At 26.7% G+C, this 19,866-nt stretch overlaps 1 protein-coding gene across 3 annotated transcripts in view; it reads left to right on the top strand.

The window, feature by feature from the left end:
- The window catches only part of LOC122497652 (E3 ubiquitin-protein ligase MARCHF3-like), a 29,726-nt gene extending 9,993 nt beyond the window's left edge, over nucleotides 1–19,733 (top strand). The window contains exons 2-6 of one of the 3 annotated variants that reach the window (XM_043604898.1): nucleotides 8,856–9,026; nucleotides 9,645–9,822; nucleotides 12,839–13,013; nucleotides 17,986–18,176; nucleotides 19,263–19,733. In XM_043604898.1, the coding sequence (XP_043460833.1) occupies nucleotides 8,948–9,026; nucleotides 9,645–9,822; nucleotides 12,839–13,013; nucleotides 17,986–18,176; nucleotides 19,263–19,446 (807 nt within the window). In that variant the 5' untranslated portion in view covers nucleotides 8,856–8,947 and the 3' untranslated portion in view covers nucleotides 19,447–19,733. Of the gene's footprint in view, nucleotides 1–8,855; nucleotides 9,027–9,644; nucleotides 9,823–12,437; nucleotides 12,687–12,838; nucleotides 13,014–17,985; nucleotides 18,189–19,262 lie in introns of those variants that run through there. The other 2 variants (XM_043604897.1, XM_043604899.1) reach the window with 2 other exon arrangements.
- The last annotated feature ends 133 nt before the right edge of the window (nucleotides 19,734–19,866 follow it).

The raw sequence follows: 19,866 nt of genomic DNA, 5'->3' as shown, positions 1-19,866 counted from the left end.
ATTTGGAGTTAACATACTTTTCAGACCTTAAATGATAAAAAAATGTTGTGTCCAAATTATCTTGATTTTCGTCCTTCGTTTGTATAGAATCACCCAAATAAAAAATCGTGCACACAGATTAAATAAATTAATTTGTTTATAACTTATTTATAAAAAATTTTAAAAAATTTTTTTTACATTACATGAAAGTTGAAGGAATACCAACATTTTCATTCTTTGATAACTTTTTTCTAAACTGAATATTTCCAGACTTATAAAAGATACTAAAAATAGGTCTACTTATACTAATCCAAAATTTCGAAAATTCATAACTCAAAAATTTGGACAACCGAATTTAGAGAATCATTGTAAATTTCATATGGAATCGCCCATATGTTTAAATTAAAATATAATATTTAATTTGCATTTGTCTATTGTATTTTTTGTTGTTGTTACATTTAATTAAGGTCTACAATGTTTAATGCAAATAACAGGTTGAAAATTTTTTCCTTAATTTTATATTATGAAAAGAAGACTCTGTAATATACAGGTTTCATAATATATTTTTTTTAATATTTGCAAAAAATTTTGAAAATGCATAAAATAATAATTAACCTTAATGAACGATGTTCAAAGACTACTTATTTTGTGTCCTCCAATGAGATCTATACCATTTAAAAAATATTCACCCTCAAATGGTTACAAATGGGGAATTAGAAAATTTTAGCGCTTTTTTTATTTGTCTGTAGATATTTTAGAACTGCTAAATTTCAGTTGTAATGCGCATGAGAAGCGTATCTCATCTAAGGTTTCCCTAAGTATTTAATTTAACTTATCCTGCGTTACAGCATCCGGGTCCTAAAATGTAAAATCTCAAATCTTCACGCACATAACTGCAATGAAGTACCACTCTATAATGTAATGATGTTGACGAGTGTAGCAAAAAAAAGTGTCTCATATAACATGAAAATTTGATAATAAATTTTCTTCATACTTATCTACTATATCTATATATAAGCAGCGTGGACTCAATTTTAAGCGGATGAATTAATTCGTGCCGGTGAGAAAATCGGACCGGAAGTTGTCCACAAAATATATATGTATAACTGTCGGATTGCGGAAATCACTATGAAAACATACACTATTCGCAGTGTACAAATTCATTCATCTATCTCTCTAACGGGTGCTTTCGAAATTTCACCTACGAATCTAATTTCAAATTCATATTTTTAGTAACATTAATATATATACTTTGAATTATAAACATATAAATTGTAAATAAAAATTTATTTCACTAAGAGTAAAAAAATAATTCTATTTTTTTAATTAGAAAATAACAAAACAATAGTACATTGTGCACCGAGTGCGAAAAGTAGTAAAAACCATATAATTTAAAAAAAAATAAGTTGAAAAATCGAATTTGAAAAGTGGCACTTTCAGAAGAATCACCCATTTAATATAATAAATTATACTAAATTTCACATTATTTTAAAATTAGTATTTTTTATATCAAAATTTCGCTTTGTCGCATTTTTTCCCCAAATTGTGAAAAACTTTTACAAAATTTAATATAATTTTTTCTCCGTGTATTTTTTAAAATGCCAAAATGTTATGTGGTCATCCATAAAGCATGTGATACTTTAGGGGTTAAGGGGGTCTGTAAAATATGCTCCATGTTAATCATTAATGAAAAAGGCATGATGAAAGGGGGGAAGGTTAAAATTTCCGAAATTAAGTATCACATTATGCTTTATTAGTGTGTCTACAACTAATCTGAAAAAAATTTCCCTAACATTTCCAGGTTTTCCAGGCCTTCTAAAATTTTTTTTCCAGGTTTTAAGAATCGACATGAAACAATGGGCAAAAAAAAGAAAAAATACATTGCTTAAATTTTTATTTGATAACACTTATAAATGACGTGGGAGAAGTTCACAACGTTTGTCATCAACGATTTGAAGAAGAAAACTGTTTTTCACTCAGAAAACAGTATTTTACTCTCTAAAGAATTAGTAAAAATGTTTACTAATTTGAATGAGTGACTGATGCTGGATGCTATAAGGGGATACGGACAATGTTAAGTAAATGGCGCTTATTCCTTTATAGCATCCAGCCCCTCAATTGAATCCCAGTAAAAATTTTATTATTTATGTAAATAAAAACGTTGAATTAAATTTTTTTTTAAATAATTAGATTCTTTTAGAAAAATTTTATTAAAATAGTAGGTGGATATTGAGAAACATTGAAATTGTAACACTTTTGAAAATAATTGAAATTTTGCCAAAAATTTTATTAAAATTTTTGAAAGTAATAGAATTTCGGAGAAGAATTTTATTATTTATAAAGATAATTGAAATTTGGACGAAAATTTTTAAGAATTTCTGAAAATAATTGAATCCTTAAGAAGAATTTTATTACTTTTGGAAATAATTGAATTTCTGCAATCATTTGTAATTTCTCTAAAATTCCCCAAATTATATCGTACAGTTTACAAACTTTTCGTCTTTTTTCAATCAAATTACGGACTTTACGAACCTTTTTTCAAAAAAACTGACTTTTACGGGCATGAAGTAAATTTACGGACCTTTACGGGATTTACGGACCTAGTTCGAGCCCTGAATTATGTATTTTAAAAACAAATTGACTTATTTTACGAAACAAATTTTTTCAATGCCATTATTTCTGAAAATAAAAAAAATAAATTCTGAAAGATAAAAATCTTTCAGAATTTTGAGTGGTCAATATTTTTCTATTTGATTATTTGTCTGTGGTTCATACTATTTATCGATGAAGAATACAATTGCAAATTGGAAAGGCAATATTAATATTATGTCTTTTAATATTTTACTAAAAATTTGTAAAACTAATTGTGGGCATTAAAAATATTGTTCAAGAGTATTTCAAGTCATGAAGAAAAAAATTCCCTGACATTTCCCGGTTTTCCAGGTGTTGTATAGATACCCAAATTGAATTCGCCTATGTCATTTGGGGGTTTTTGGGGTCGGTGATTACGAATTCGATGTTAGTTTTCAAAAATTTAAAATGGCTGATCCAATATGGCAGACAAAAGTTTTTAAATTTATTTAATTGACATTAATTTTGTCACTCGGGTATTTTTGGGGTTGCTGATTACAAATTCGATGTTAGTTTTAAAAAAAATGCATAAAAATAGAGGTGATAACAAAATTTGTTTATTATAAGGATGAGTTAGTTCTTTTAATAATTTTCTTTAAGGTCCTGTTATTTAGCGTGACGTTTTTCCATAGTAAAGTATATGGGGCACGTGACCCCTGAATAACATAATTAAATTCCCCCACCTTCCCCTACACTATATTATTTAATTTGATATATTTATAATTTTTATAACTAACTTTAAATTCGTAATCATTGACCCCGAACAGCCCTAAGTAATAGGTTTCAAGCGAATCCGATAAATTCAGAAACATATGTCCACCATATTGGCTCCGCCATTTTGAATTTTTAAAAATGAACAATATTTAATGTTTTTCTCCACACTGCGAAGGAGTTACATAATTAATATAGTTATCATGATTAGTATACAAAAAATATAATCACTAAAAATAACTGATAATTACACATTGTAATAAAGTAATCAGCAAAATCAGTATAAGGTAAAATTATAATGACTAAAATTAACATAGATAATTTCTAATTATACTTAGTGTGATCTGTAACTAATAAATAAACTACTGCTGCAAATTTCTAACAATCATTACTTAATAATATTTAAATAATATTAAAAGTAAAATAATCCTTTAAAATATAAATATTAATAATAATAATATATAATATTAATAATCTTTATGAGGAAATATGTTTAAATTGTTGTTTATTTGTCAAATATATTGCTACAGAGATATCAAATAACTGTCAAATAAAAGAAAAAAAACAGCTTCCCTTTCGTAAAAACGAAATGGAAAAAATTTTCTCTTTGTAATGTGATGATGATGATGTTACAACAAAATTTTTTTTTCAACACAAACGCATCTGGTGACTTTTTTAATTGGAACTTTTTTCTCCTAATTAATAGAATATATGAAGGGTTTATGTCAAAAATTTATTCAGCACACCTTATGTATGGCGTAACTTTTGATGTATATATATATCTATCCCTATTAATATAAAATCATATCGCCGCCGCCGCTGTTTCAGAAAGTTTTAAGGGACCCTTATAGTAGGGGGGAACATAGTCAAGGTTGGCCCACTGTCAAGGTAGGTCCATCGTCAGAAACAAGTTATATTTGACCTAAATTCAGGTCAATTTAAGGGCAGTTTTAACCTACAGGTCAAAATTACTCAAAATTTAGGTCAATTTTAAGGGCAGATTCAACCTACAGGTAAAAAACTAACTCTCTGCCCTCAAAATTTAAGTCAATTTTAAGAGTAGTTATGACTTAAAGTTAAAAATTGACAAACTTATCGCTCTGCTTTCAAAATTTAGTTCAATTTTAAGGGCAGTTTTGACCTAAGCATTAAAAATTGCGTTTTACTCTGCCCGTAAAATTTATGTCAATTTTAAGGGCAGATTTAACCTACAGGTAAAAAATTGACAAACAATTCCCTCTGCCCTCAAAATGTAGGTCAATTTTAAGGGCAGTTTTGACCTAAGCGGAAAAAATTGACGAACAATTCCCTCTGCCCTAAAAAATTAGGTCAATTTTAAGGTCAGTTTTCATCTACACCGCAAAAATTGTCGAAAAAACTTCCTCTGACCTGACCTTTCCTTAAAATTTAGGTCAAATTTGACATATTTTTTAGCCTATACATAAAAAACGCAAATTTATTAGGATTTTTTAAAAAGTCGTACCCTTATATTAAAGTTTGACGGAATTTTCGACCTATTGGTTAAAAGAAGTTTGACCTAAATTTCAATATTAAGCTTTAATCAATAAAAGATGTTATAAATTGACATATTTTTTTTTAAAATTCTGTTAAAATTATTTTTCTGTCCTCAAAATGTACTTTAATTTTAATGGCAGTTTTTTCCTACAAGTTAAAATTTGACTAGAAATCTCCCTCTGATCTGATATTTTCTTAAAATTTAGGTCAATTTTAAGGTCAGTTTTGACCTACTGGTAGAAATGAAGCCCACAAACGTCTATTATTTTACGTCGAAATCTTTAGTCCGTCCATAAATAACGTAAGACATTTAGGGGGGAGGGGGGTCAGCAAGATCTTGCGAACAATAGGAAAAATGGCGCTAATGTATGTAAAATATCTTACGAGGGAGGAAGGGGGTCAAATGTACCAAAAAAATGACTTACGTAATTTATGGACAGCCCCTAATGGCCCTTACATTACGTCAACATTTATGTCAACTGCAGGTAAAAAGGGGCCCACTAATACTTTTGACACTGAGAAAAAAGAATTATCAAATTTACTATGAGGAGTGTCAAACTTGAAAAAGTTGACACTATAGTAATTACTTCCGTAAAGTAGAATTCTCTATTAGTTATCTTTTTTAATATCTCCTGTTATAATTTACTCTAACTCATTACTATGCCATCATATATATATCTACCTATATTACAAAAAGATATCGCCGCCGCCGCCGCCGCTGTTTCAAGATTCTGTAAGGGCGCCCTAGCCCAAAGGGGCCGTCAAAACTTATGTCAAAATTGACCTATTTTTTGACCTATAGGTCAAAAATAGGATAAATAACGGCCTCACATTACGTCAAAATCTATGTCTAATTTGACATATTTTTTTACCTGTAGGTCAAAAAGAGGATAAATAAAGGCCTCACATTACGTTAATATAGGTCAATTTTGAGGGCAGTTTTGACCTAGGCGTCAAAATTTGACAAATAATTTCCGCTACCCTCAAAATTTAGGTCAATTTTGAGGGCAGTTTTGACCTAGACAAACAATTTCCGCTACCCTCAAAATTTAGGTCAATTTTAAGGGCAATTTTGACCTACCCATCAAAAATTGACAAACAATTTCCACTACCCTCAAAATTTAGGTCAATTTTGAGGGCAGTTTTGACCCAGACGTCAAAATTTGACAAAGAATTCCCGCTACCCTTAAAATTAAGGTCAATTTTGAGGGCAGTTTTGACCTAGACGTTAAAGTTTGACAAACAATTTCCGCTACCCTCAAAATTTAGGTCAATTTTGAGGGCAGTTTTGACCTACACATCAAAATTTGTCAAACAATTTCCGCGCGCAGACTTAATGATGAGGTGAAGTTTGGCATCTTACCTAACAATGTAAGGTAATTTTAAAATTGTGTTTGCTCTTACACCTATCATTTTGACCTAATTTTGACGTTTTATTTTTACTTCCTCATTTAGTTACGTCATAATCTATGTGTAATTTGACTTTTATTTAACTACAACTTAAAAAGGGACAATAAAGGACAATAAACGTATCTATGATACGTCAAAATCTATTTAAAATTTGACGCCTTTTTAACCTATAGGTTAAAATGGGTCAAAATATATGTCAAAGTTTAATCTAATTTTTGACATATATATAAAAAAGGTCCATAACGATTATTACATTACGTCAAAATCTATGCGTATTTTGTCATGTATTGTATGCAATTTATTAAGATGCATTGATATTAAGAAAAAATTACTTTAAATTTATAAAAATTAAAATTAATAGAAAAATAGAGATAGGGGGTTGGCGCGCGAAGCGCGCAGGGGGGCGAAGCCCCCCTAGTATATATATATATATATATATATATATATGTGTCCGCACAGATTTAGTGGCTCGTGCCAAATGTGCACGAGATTATCTTCAAGGGGGCGATGAAATTAAGGTGCGGAGTGCGACACACCGCACGCGGGATTTTCGTGATTATGATGATGATGAGATGCCGTTTCCTGGAACCGCCCTCGGCGCTTCCGGAAATGCAGTGCATTTGCTTCTGTCAAGCAAAACAGTGGTTACATGTGATGGTCACTCGCATGTACACACGACATTTATGGAGGAGATTCAAAAATTTTCCTCTCTGGCGAATTAACAAAATTTAGAAAATAGATCAACGAGAAGAGAAGTGGTTTTGACGAACGGAAGTGAAATTCTGAATGAATTATATAGCACGAATGCGACAAATAAATGGCATCTACTTAGATCAAAGTAATTTGTTGACAAAGTCATTTTTTTTCTCAGCGAACAACATTATTTTATTCAATTAATATTAACTAAATGAATTTATCAAAATTAGGATAATGAACTTAATAAAAAAAATAATTAAATAGACAAATTTAATTAGTTTCTTTTAGTGTTTAAACAATTTGAAAAAAATTTATTTTTACTATTGTTTACAAAACATTTCACAAAATTATATTTTAACATTACCTTATTTTTTATAAAACATATTTATTTATTTATTTATTTATCATTTAATAAAGTTAAGAAAAATTGTCGAAGTTAACAATTAGTAATTTACAAAAAAATTATTCATGTTAATAATAAATAAAAAATTATAATTATTCAATCAGTTTTTACTTAATTAATTATAAACTTTAATTGCTAAAATTAATTAATTCAACAAGAAATAATTTAAAAATAAATAACAATTTATAAAATAATTCCAAAATAATTACAGATTATGTTTTTTATTTACTATTATTTATATCATATTTTCTTATTGTTGTTTATTATTTATTTCTTCTATTATTATTTATCACTTTTTCCTCCAAATTGATTTTACGAAAAATTGTTTATAAACTTTTTTCTTATATCTACACTTATTTCTATTTAGGTATTATTATTTTTATTTTATTTTGTTATTTTTTCCTATTATTATCATATCTTATAGATTATTTATTTATTATTTATAATTCACAATTTTCTAAAAACAAATTTTTGTAAAAAATGTTTAATATCTTATCTTCTCATTCTTATTTATTATATACATAGTTTTCTAAATGTTCGCATTTTTTATAATTTTTATTTATTATTTTTTTAAGAAACTTAGATATACGTGAAGTTAATCGCTTGTGAAAATCGCAATTTGAATGAAAACTTCAGTGGGGAAAAAAATGGACAGCAATGATTCAAAATGACAGTTACTACTAAATTTAAACAACAAATTTTTTGCATTTTCAAATAGTTTGGCATTAAAACAGTACAAAATTTACCAGTTACAAATTAATAATATTCTCCTATGATGTTTTATAAACCACATTAATGTCAACTATCCAGGAAAATTTACCCCAAAATGAAAATCAATCAAGTGACGTAGGTTAGAATATATTTTTTTCTATAAAAACATTTAAATACAATTACAATAATCATTATTATTTTTATTATTATTAATATTTTAATTCTTACATTTATTATAAAAATTAATTAGAAAATCCAATTTTTAAATATACATTTAAATAAGTACATTCTTTTGAAAAATTGTTATTATATTTAAAAAATAAATTAGATAATCTTCCTTCTTTTCTTATTTTTATTATTTATTTATTACTTTTCCTATTATTTACATTTCATTTTTATTAATATATAACTTTAAATAAATGTTTCGCTTGCTATTCAAAAAAAATGAATTCAAGTTTGTTTTGCTTTTAAGAACACTAAACTTTTTTAAAAAAAAAAACATAAATTAACCGCTTCCTCTAATTAGTTATAATTGGAGGATTTTGTTGAAAATTTCCTATATTAAAACATAATTAGACGAGAGATTGAAATTAATGATTAAAAAAAATGTAAAAAATATCGAGCGATAAATTAATAAATTAAACGAAAAATGAATTAACATTACTTGCCTTCTAATTGGCACAGTGATAAGTGATCAATTTTTTTTTCAAATTATATCCATTTTTTTTTTAATGTCAAAAATAAATTTACTGTAAAAATTAAAAAATGTTGTAATTGAATTATAAATTCCTTGGACTAGCGACCAACCGTGACGATGAGGATTCTCCACTTGATTCTAAAATCGAAATCAACAATAAGCCGGAGGAAGAGAGTAAGCGGAAGCTTATTTCGATGCTGAAAGAATACGAATGGGACAAGAAAGATGAATCTCAGGAAAAAGAAGCGAATTGCCCGAAGGATGTAGAAAGTGGTAAATGTCTTTTTTATTACCTAAGAAAAAACCAAGGAGCGTTAAAAAAGCAATTTTAATTCTACAAATATTTCACTGAAAACAAATTATTTATTTATAAATAAAAATATAGAATATAATATAACTTTAAATAAGAAAAATGTAACGAAATTTTTATTCTGGGGGTTGATTATGTGATTTCCTTTCTTGACTTTAATTTTCACTTTCACTTTGAAAAATTTCTACTTTCCCTTTCATTTACACTTTTAGAGATATTTATTTTTTCTTTGCTTTTTTGCTATGGATTTTTATTTTCATTTGCACTTAGACTTTTACTTGGAGAGATTTTTATTCTCACTTTCTATCAAAGTCAAAGTCAAAATAAAAATCTATCAAAGTAAAATTAAAAATGAAAGTGAAAATAAAAATTTACCAAAAGTGGAAATGAAAGTGCAAATACGAATCAATAAAAGTTAAAATAAAAGTGAAAATAATAATCTGTTAAAGTGAAAGCGAAATTGAAAATTAAAATCTATTAAAGTATATAAATAAAATAGATTTTTTTAAATAAATTTTTTTTATTATTTTGGATTCATTATTATTTTAAAAAAGTTAAATGAAATCAACATTATTTAATAGAAAGCGGCTCGAATAATGTCGGAGACATATGTCGAATATGTCACATGGGAAATTTTCCACCTCTACGTGTAAATCGAACATTATGGGAAAGAAGAACTCAACATAATCGTCAAATTGATATTCAAGCATCAAGTGGATCAAATTTTTCTTACTTGGGTCCTTTAATTTCCGCCTGCAAGTAAGATTACAACCACGATTTTTTTACTTTTCAATTAAATAGTGAATTTCGAAAAGGACTCAAAAATTGATTGGAAAAATGTCTCTTACTGTAATTAAAGTTTGCCCCTTTTCGAAATTCACGATTCAATTATATTTCTTCAAAAAAATGTCTCTCCTAAATTAGTAATTAGAACTACACTGAAACCCCCGAACTTTATCAACTCCCTCGTCTATTTGCCTTAATATTTCACTCTTCTTTTCAATATCGAATGTCACGTATTTTTATTTTCGATTAATTTTTAAATTTTTACATGCAAAAAATAAAGCCACAAAAAAGGAACATTTTAAATTTACGCTACTGCGACCATCCAAAAAAGTCCACATTTTCTTTATTAAAATTATTTTTTCGATAAATTATTGTATAATAATGTATAATAATATTGTATAATAATTCTATAAATAGTATTTATAGAATTAAAATACAATTTAGAAATTAATAATTACGAAGAATTTTTATAATTTTTTAACTTAATGACATTAGATGAATAGTTTCTAAAAGATTAAATAAAAAGATTGGATTTATTTGTGGAATTTGTGAAATAGTCTCATGTTATTGTATTCGATTGTCACGTATTCCTAAATTAGTAATTAGTTTAAAGTTTATAATTTAGAAGAAAATATTTAATTTTTTAATCCAGGGCAACTGAATTTATTCCAAAATATCAAATTGAGACAAAAAACATATCAAAATTGTCACAAACAATTTTTAACCAATTTGAGTGTTAAAAAAATTGTTGGATGTAGACAGTTTTGAACAGTTAATTGTAGAAAAAACTTCCACTGTAAAGCGTAGCGTAGCCCGCGAGCAGTTTGCAAGCAATTTTTGAAAATTTCTTTAAACTCCTTAAACTCAACAGGCTTATCTCATGACTATTGGAAAAATTTTCTTTATAAATTATCAGGTATAAATAAATAAATAATTAAAATTAATCATGCCTAAATTTAAAAAAATTAATTTGTTTATGAAAAAATAATTTTTTTTAACACATTAACGCCTGAATGCACTGAATTTTTAGTCTGACTTCAAACTTAAATATTTTTTAATAAACATACTATTTTCTTTTCGGACAAATTTTTTCTTTGTGTATTAGAGTGTCCTCTATTCGAATGTGGTGTCAAAAAATTATTTAAAAATTGTTTAACAATATTTTTTTGCATATAATTAAAAAACTTCACCATTTTTTAAAGATTTTTTATTAAAAATTCTTAAATTTAAAAGTCAAAACAATTTTTTTAACAGCTAATATTTCCATAAATCGTGCACTCGATTGTTACAGTTTCAAAATATCTGTTAACCTTTTCAATATAAACTTTCGATTTTTCAAAATGGCGCCTAAAACATAAAAAATTTATGAAAATATTAAATTTATTGTTCGATGTGCAATTTCTTCAGAAATCTGTCCTGAAACTATTTACTCGAGGGTTATCGAGGTCGCCAAAATTCAAAATGTCGGATCCAATATGGTGAAAAAAATTTTCAAAAATTGTTTTCAGGACAGATTTCTGAAGAAATTGCACATAGAACAATAAATTTAATATTTTCATAAATTTTTTATGTTTTAGGCGCCATTTTGAAAAATCGAAAGTTTATATTCAAATGGTTGACATATATTTTAAAAGTGTAACAATCGAGTGCACGATTCAGTTCATTCAGGCGTTAATGAGTTAATTAAAAATTGAAAACAAAATTTTCATTCTTTGGCAACTTTTTTCTAAAATCAATATTTTCAGATTTAGATAATCTTCTGAAAATAGGTCTACGTTTACAATTCCAGAATTTCGAAAATTTGGGCAAAATTATACAAAAATAAAAAAATACGTGTATCATATATTATTTTTTACAAAAATAAATAAATACATATTTTAGTTATCATTTATGTACAAAGTCGTATTTATGCAATAATTAAGAAACATATAAGTTAAAATATTATATCTAAATTGTGTTTCCTGCTGCTTTATTTTTTTAAAAAAAGTAATAAATAAGGTCTACAATGTTTCATGCAAATAACAGGTTAAAAATTTTCATACTAACGAGGGAATTCAGTCTACTTAAATGTCAAATATTGAATAAAGTTTATATGGTAATGTTCTTGATTTTCTTTATACAAATTGGGTTGCATTGTCGTAGACTTGTGATTTGTTGTAATTTAAAAATTTTTGAAAAAATATAAAACATAATAGATATCTAATAGAAAGATAAAAGAATAAATATACAAAGGAAATGGGGGATTATTTGAAAGAATGCGAGTCATCATAAACTATTAGTTTTATTAGATTTTTAAGAAAATGTTATTTCACAAAATTATGTAGCACAACTTTAATTTGTCTAAAAATCATTTTTGAGTAAATAAATTGAAATTTAAAGAAGTTTAGAATATTAATTTATGTAGTTCAGTGAGGATGCAATAAAGCAATTAAAAAGCCATTCGCCTCGTTGCACTTGCTCTAAACGCCAATCAAGTTAACTTTCCTATCACGAGACAATCACTGCACACCATCATTATAAAGTTTCGCGCTGCACGTCACGTCGAACATCAAGGAAGTCACGGTCTCTTGAGGAAGAGAAGCGACTTTATTCCACTGGGAATTGAGTCCCACGCGCAAGAACTGTTCCGTTGCTCTTCCTCGCGAATCGATTAACCAATCGATCTTCACACAAAAGAAAAAAATCTTCCTTCTGTTTCTTATTTCAAATTCTTGCTAATGCTTATACATGTATATATATAACTTGAGTAGTCTTGGCAAAATTAACGTGATGAATATTAAACACTTTTGTTATTTTGCCTCCTTTATCTTATACAAGAATCATGAAAATCATCTTCGGTATAATACAGCAGAAACATAAAATTTACGATATTTTAAAATTGAAAAAAAGTTTTATTATCTTTTTATTTATTTTAGTATATTCCAAAATTGAATGGAAGAATTGTTTTTGGAACTATTAGGTTTTAAAACAATTTTATTTATCATTACAGATGTCGAGGAACTGTTGGTTTGGTTCACGTGGAGTGTCTTGAGAGATGGCTGACTGAATCTGGACACAGTAGGTGCGAATTATGCGGTCACAAATTTTCTACAAAGAGAGTTCCGAGACACAGTGTTTATCAGAGCATTGGGATTTGGTTTAAAACAGTTTTCGCAACTCGTCAGGTAATTATAAATTACTATTATTCGAAAATATTCCTGATACGTGGAGAAACTAAATAAAGTAAGTTTTATTATTTTTAAAGTAAAACTTACACGAACAGAAACTTCTACGCATTTTTGGCATTTGTTTTTTACTATTTTTGAAGTAAAAATTATTACGATCGAAGTACATTTTTGAAAAAATTAGTAAAATGTACTTCGAGCGTAACAAAGTTCGCTTTGAAAATAGTAAAATGAATGCGCAGAAGTTTTACTTATTGTAAAAAAAGGCTTTAGTATTACTGATTACTACTATTCCTGACTACATAGCTAAAAAAAATTATAGCTCCTGTTTAAGACTATGACTGATATAGCTGAAGTACTTTTAGGATTATTGATTAGCACTCCTCTTAATTAAAGCTAAAATAATTTATTGTTTCTATACTTATTGCAGCTAAAGTCATTACTAATTACCTACTAGGTACTACAGGGTGTCTAGCGACCTGGAATTTCTTGAAAACCTGGAAATGTCCTTGAATTTTTTTTACCTGTAAAAGCTGGAAAAGTTCTTGAATTTTTCAATTGGTCCTGGAATTTTTGAATACTTAAGTAGGAATTTTTTTCTCAACCACCTTTTTGGAAACGCAAAATTAGATGAAAGTGTTCATAAACGTTCTTCCTAAACATAACTTAATTTATGAATAAAAGTTGATTTTAATAAAATGCATACTTAATATTGTTTAATAATGCGGTCAAAATGTAAAATAAACTTAGTAAACAAACACCCCTAACCTTAAAATTTTTATTTTATTACAAATTCAGAGAATTCAACAATGCTATTGAATCAGATATACAGTGCCGGCCAGTAGGATTTTTCCATCCTACTGCAAATCAAAACATTACAAAAAGTTATTTATTTTAATTTCTAGTAGAGATAGAAAGTTGGTTACACTGCAAAAATAAGTGTCTTATTTGATATCTTAAAATAAGATATAAGATGGAAAAATGGTATTTTACATCTTAAAATAAGATGTTTTCTAAAGTATCTTACTGATTTTTAAGATGTTTTATACGTCTTAGATATTTCTTCTATCTTAAAAAAGTAAGATACTTTTGTAAGTTCTTTAAAGTATCTTAAATTAAGATGTTTCTGTTGCAATAAGATGTTTAGCGATAAGTTACTTGAGAATCGTAAGATGCGCCCACTCAGGAGACAAATTTAATTCTTGTTTCCAGCGTTTCCCGCAAGGAACGCCACTTCTGCCACGCTCTAAATTTTGATCATCGTGTTCCCTAAAGTGGGGACATATTTTCCGTAGATTAAGCATAGAGTGAAGTCTCCTTATTATTACTTCATGCCTAATACTCAACAGACCCTGAAAATTCAGGGTGAAAGTAGGGTTTAAATTTCGACTCGGGATTCTTCATTGTTTAAATGCAATTAGCAATAAACAAAATTTTTAATATTCTTTTGGGTAAATTTTAAACAAATGTAGTTTTTAACAATCACACATAAATTTCATGCATTTGCAATTGAAAGCTTCTTTTGTCGCCTTTCAAATTCTTTTTTAACCCCTTAGCAGTGTAGTCAAAATAAGCTTTTCGTGCCACAAATGTGCAAAAAAAAATTTTTTTTTTAATCACTTGATATTATTATATTTTATGTTTTCGGGGTTGCTGAATCCGAATATTTGATCAAAATTTAAAAATTCAAAATGTCGGCTCCAAAATGGCGGCTTAAAAATTTAAAAGTTTTCGTATTTGACTAAAAATACTCACTTGGGGGTTTTTGGGGTCGCTGATTTCGAATATTTGGTTAAAATTTTAAAATTCAAAATGGCGGCTTCAAAATGGCGGCTTAAAAAATTTAAAAGTTTCCGTATTTGACTAAAAATGCTCACTTGGGGGGTTTTGGGGGTCGCTGATTTCGAATATCTGGTTAAAATTTTAAAATTCAAAATGGCGGCTCAAAATGGCGACCGAAAAAATTTTTAAGTTTCCGGATTGGGCTAAAAATGCGCATTTGGGGGTTTTTGGAGTCACTGAATTAGAATATTTGGTTAAAATTTTATAATTCGAAATGGCGACTTCCAGATGTCAACTAAAATTTTAAAAGTTTACTAATGTTGTTATAAATAGTTATTTGAGTCTTTTGGGGTTTATATTTTTATATATGTAAATATATTATATTTTTATATTTATATATATTTACACAAACTATTTAAAACACCGCTCTTAGTCGAATCCGGAGTCACAAACTATTTAATTTAATTACTATTATTAAATTTTTTAATATAGATCAATTTTGAGTATTTCACAATGTTTTAAAACATCGGACATATTAATTCCTCTGCTTTAAGTTTTAAGAACTAATTCGAGAACTTAAAATTTTTTGGTCGACATTTTGGAACCGCCATTTTGAAATGAATTTTTGATTAAATATTTGGATTTAGGGACCTCAAAAACCCCCGAATGAGCATTTTCAGACAAATTCGTAAACTTAAAAAAATTTTTGGTCGCCATTTTTAAGCCGCCATTTTGAATTTAAAAATTTTAACCAAATATTCGAATTCAGCGACCCCAAAAACCCCCAAGTAAACATTTTTAGTCAAATCCGTAAACTTTTAAATTTTTTTGGTCGCCATTTTGGAGCCGCCATTTTGAATTTTAAATTTTTGACTAAATATTTGGATTTAGAGACCTCAAAAACCCCTGAATGAGCATTTTCAGCCAAATTCGTAAACTTAAAAAAATGTTTGGTCGACATTTTGAATTTAAAATTTTCAATAACGGATTTGGATTCAGCGACCCCGAAAACCCCCGAGTAGGCATTTTTAGCAAGATTCGTTAACTTTTATATATCTTTTTTTTCGATGCCGCTATAGCGGTCATACACACTGGGGGCACGAATTATTTTTGCCTCTATAGACGTCAAACACTGTGAAGGGGTAAAAACTTATTGTACGATAATTTTTAAGAAATTTATTATCATTTTTTTTAAACACAGCCTATTTTTTAAATTATTATAATTTTAAAACAGTTGATTTAAAAAAAAAACTTATACGACAAAAATGTTCTTTTTCATATATGTAGAGTTAGAGAAAAAATATTTAAAAATGTTTTAAAATACATTTTTTTACCACACTTTGACCTTACATTTTTAGTTATATATTTACACGACGTACAAACATGAAGTAAATATGGTAAAAAAAATGTTTAATATCTTTTCCTAATTCTACATATAAAAATGAACATTTTTGTCTTACAAGTTTATTTTCTAAATCAACCGTTTTTAAACTTTCAACAATTAAAAAAATAGGCTGTTTTTTTTAAACAAATGACGATAAATTTCTGAAAAATTATCGTGCAATAATTTTTAAAAAAGCATTTGAAAGGTGAAAAAATATACTCTCAATTGCTATGCATGAAATTTATGTGTGATGACTTGTTAAAAAACTACATTTGTTTAAAATATTACAAATTTTGTTTATTGCTAATTGCATTTAAATGAAGAACATGTTTTTTAATTTATTATTTTGATATTAAGAAAGTAGGAAATATTAGCTTTGAAATGATAGGGGAAAGGCTTACAAGTTGTCCGGCTTGCAGGTTGTCCCACTTGCGTTATTTTTTATTGTAGAAATTCCATAATTAAAAACGCGACTGGTATTATTGTCGAATGATTAGTTATTACTTTTTATGATCTTTTGGTGCAAAAAGAAACAATAGAAATGTTATTGTTAAACAAATTCTGAAATTGACTTGTGCAAAAATTAAAAATGTGACTTTTTCATGTGCTTACAAAATAATTAATTATTTATATATATAATTAATTTAAGTTACAATTTCTTTCTGAGTTGCTTTTTTAATCAATTTTGATAATCCAAAAGGAATTTTCAAAATATCATGAATTAATATTTTTTTTCATCGATTTAAAAAAAGAGTTCAAAATTTATTTTCAATTAAAAAAAAAAATTTTATTTAAAAAAAAATTTATTTCTTAATAAATTGTTTAAAAAATTAAAATTTAAATTATTATGTTCAGAAACATTAAATGTAAGTGAAATTTAATAAATTTTCATAAACTTATTTGAGTTTTTTCATATTATTATCAATTTTTCAAGGTGGGCCAACCTGCAAGCCTAAATTTCGAAACGTTGATTTTACATCATTTTTAAAAATTAAAGTAAAAATTTTATATTTTGCTAATTTAAATTATCTATATATTATATGTTTATTCATCTAAATTTCAAAATTCGCCATTGAAAATCACTGATGATTTTTTGACTGATTCAAATTTAGAAATTCTATTGTTTCTGATTACTCCGACTCATTACTCCAATTTAATGAAGCTGAAACTAGCACAGTTATCAGTGTCCTCTTAAATTTGTAAATTAAATTTATTTTGTAATTAAATTAGTTTAAGTCATTATTTTTAGTAATTAAATTGAGGAGCAAGTTTTCAAAAGCTGATAAATCCATTTTTTTAAAATCGAGATAAACATAAATTTAATAATTTAAAGACCTCACAAAACGTCCTGTCACTGTTAAATTTAGAAAAGAAATTGATTAATAACGAATTTTTAATTTAAAAACTTTTTGACATAACCAAGATGACTTGTAATTTTTATGTTTTTTATTAGAAAAATTACCAAAACCTTTAAATCACTTAATTATGTTAAAGTTTAATTGAAAACAGAACGTCTTAAATATAAAAACATTGTTATAACAATAAAAAATATTACAAATTTTGTATTTGAAAATTAACTGTAGTGGATATGTCAGGAAAGTAATTTGTTTCAATTTCTCGAAATAAGAAAATATGGATTTATCAAGTTTTGAAAACTTGCTCCTCAATTAGTTTAATTAACTTTAGTAATTAAAGTAGTTAAAGCAATTGATTTTAGTATAGTTATATTAGTTTTAGTAATTGATTAATTTTTGTAATAAATTAGTTTATAAAATTATAAATAAAAATGATTGTTTTGCTATTCAGATGATGCTGGACATTCTCTATCTCGCCGCTACCACACCATTGGCCCTGTTTTCAATCTACGTTTGCGCTCTCGCCTTGAAATTAATAGTAAAAAGTGGAATTTACGAAGTACCATGGATGGTAGTAGCAATGCTACCAACATGCTCATTGACATTGATTGCCTACTGGGGCTGGCTCATAACACTTGGAAGGTACATCACCAGGTATTAACCCTGTTGGTTAACAATAACTTTTTACTCTCTTAAATAATTATTATTAGTTCGACTATATTACGTTCAGTTCACTGAAAAAATCATATTCTTAATTTAAGAATATAATCTTGGCTTCTATTTAAGTATATTTTTAATGTATTTTATTCTTAAACTTAGAATATAATGCCTATTGCTTAAATAAGAAACAGTTCTTAAAATCAGAAATATTCTTATTTTAAGAAACTTTTTCCTCTTTTAATAAATAGTTATTATAAAAAAATTAATTATAGGTATTAACACTATTAACAAACGATAAGATATTTTTAACTAAATGTTTGGTAATAAATATCATTGTTACCATCAGTAACTATTTTATTGCTATCAAATAAATAAATTATTAATTTTTTAATAAGTTAAGAGAGTAAACGAACATTTCAAATCTTAAATTCAAAAATTTCCAAAGAATACAACCAAAAATTTTAAAATTGAATTCAAATTTTCTATATTTTTCAACATTTTTCCCTAAAATGTTTTAGTGAATGAACAAATAGTGTTTCATTAACTTTGACTAATTTTTATTTTAAATCAATAGATAAATTATTATTATTAAAAGAATAGTATAATATTATTTTAATAGTTTAATTTTTTAATAGCCTTTTTTATATTCATATAAAGTATATAACTAAAACTGAAATATTAATAAAAATATAAAATATATTTGAAAACACCAATGAGGCAATGAATGAACACTCTGAACGAGTAAATAGATATACCTACATATATTTTAATACATTTGTTTCATAATTTTTATACAAATAAAAGGAACCTTCAGAAAATGTTAATTAATAATTTTTTCTTAGAAATAATTTTAATGCTTAATTATTATAGATTTTTTTATCAAGTGTTCATTCACTGGTAATAAAAATTAAATAATAAATAAATATTAATAAATATTTACCCTAATAATATTTTGAAATAATGTAAAAAAATGTTTAACATTTTCAAAAAGTTGTAAAGTATTCAAAAATAAAAAAAAATGTTTAAGAAACGGCAATAAATGCAAAATACTTAAAGAATAAATTACAGATTTCACAGTAGAAGATGGCAAACATTTTGGAGGCACAATTTTATTGTGAGATTGGTACCCGAAAATGTCAATGAATTAAGAGATGTAACGAGAGATTCTGATGATTTGCCCGATAATGCAGAAGAAATGGAGTTGGACCAGTGGCAAGAAGAGGATATCAGTATTTTTTTGAACGTAAATTAACGCTACATACATATATGAAAGTAAGATAAGACATCTTTTGCGCGAATACTAAAGATATATTCATTCTACACTGGACTCACCCGCTTTGCAAACTTTAAATATGTATATACATACACACAACACAGCGACTCGTTTGATTGCATTTCATTAAATTTACCCTTCCTTAATCATTCCGTTAATTAAAGACCATCGCTCGTGTACAGGAAATAATTTACGGATGCGCAAAGATGCTTTAACGTGTAATACTGATTGGTCATAAAAAAACACCATCGTGCAAAAATTATTCTTCCTCCAAAAAGAGTGAAAAAAATGAATATACTTATATTTTTAGAATATATTTATTTAAAGCACAGAACAAATTTTCCTTATTTATTACCCTACTTAACTAATTAGCAGCGAAATTAGCATAAAATTTCTTTA

The sequence above is a fragment of the Leptopilina heterotoma genome, unplaced genomic scaffold (genome assembly GCF_015476425.1).
Source record: "Leptopilina heterotoma isolate Lh14 unplaced genomic scaffold, ASM1547642v1 Lhet_135, whole genome shotgun sequence".
NCBI lineage: Eukaryota > Metazoa > Arthropoda > Insecta > Hymenoptera > Figitidae > Leptopilina > Leptopilina heterotoma.
This window is presented reverse-complemented; position numbering and strand designations above follow the sequence as displayed.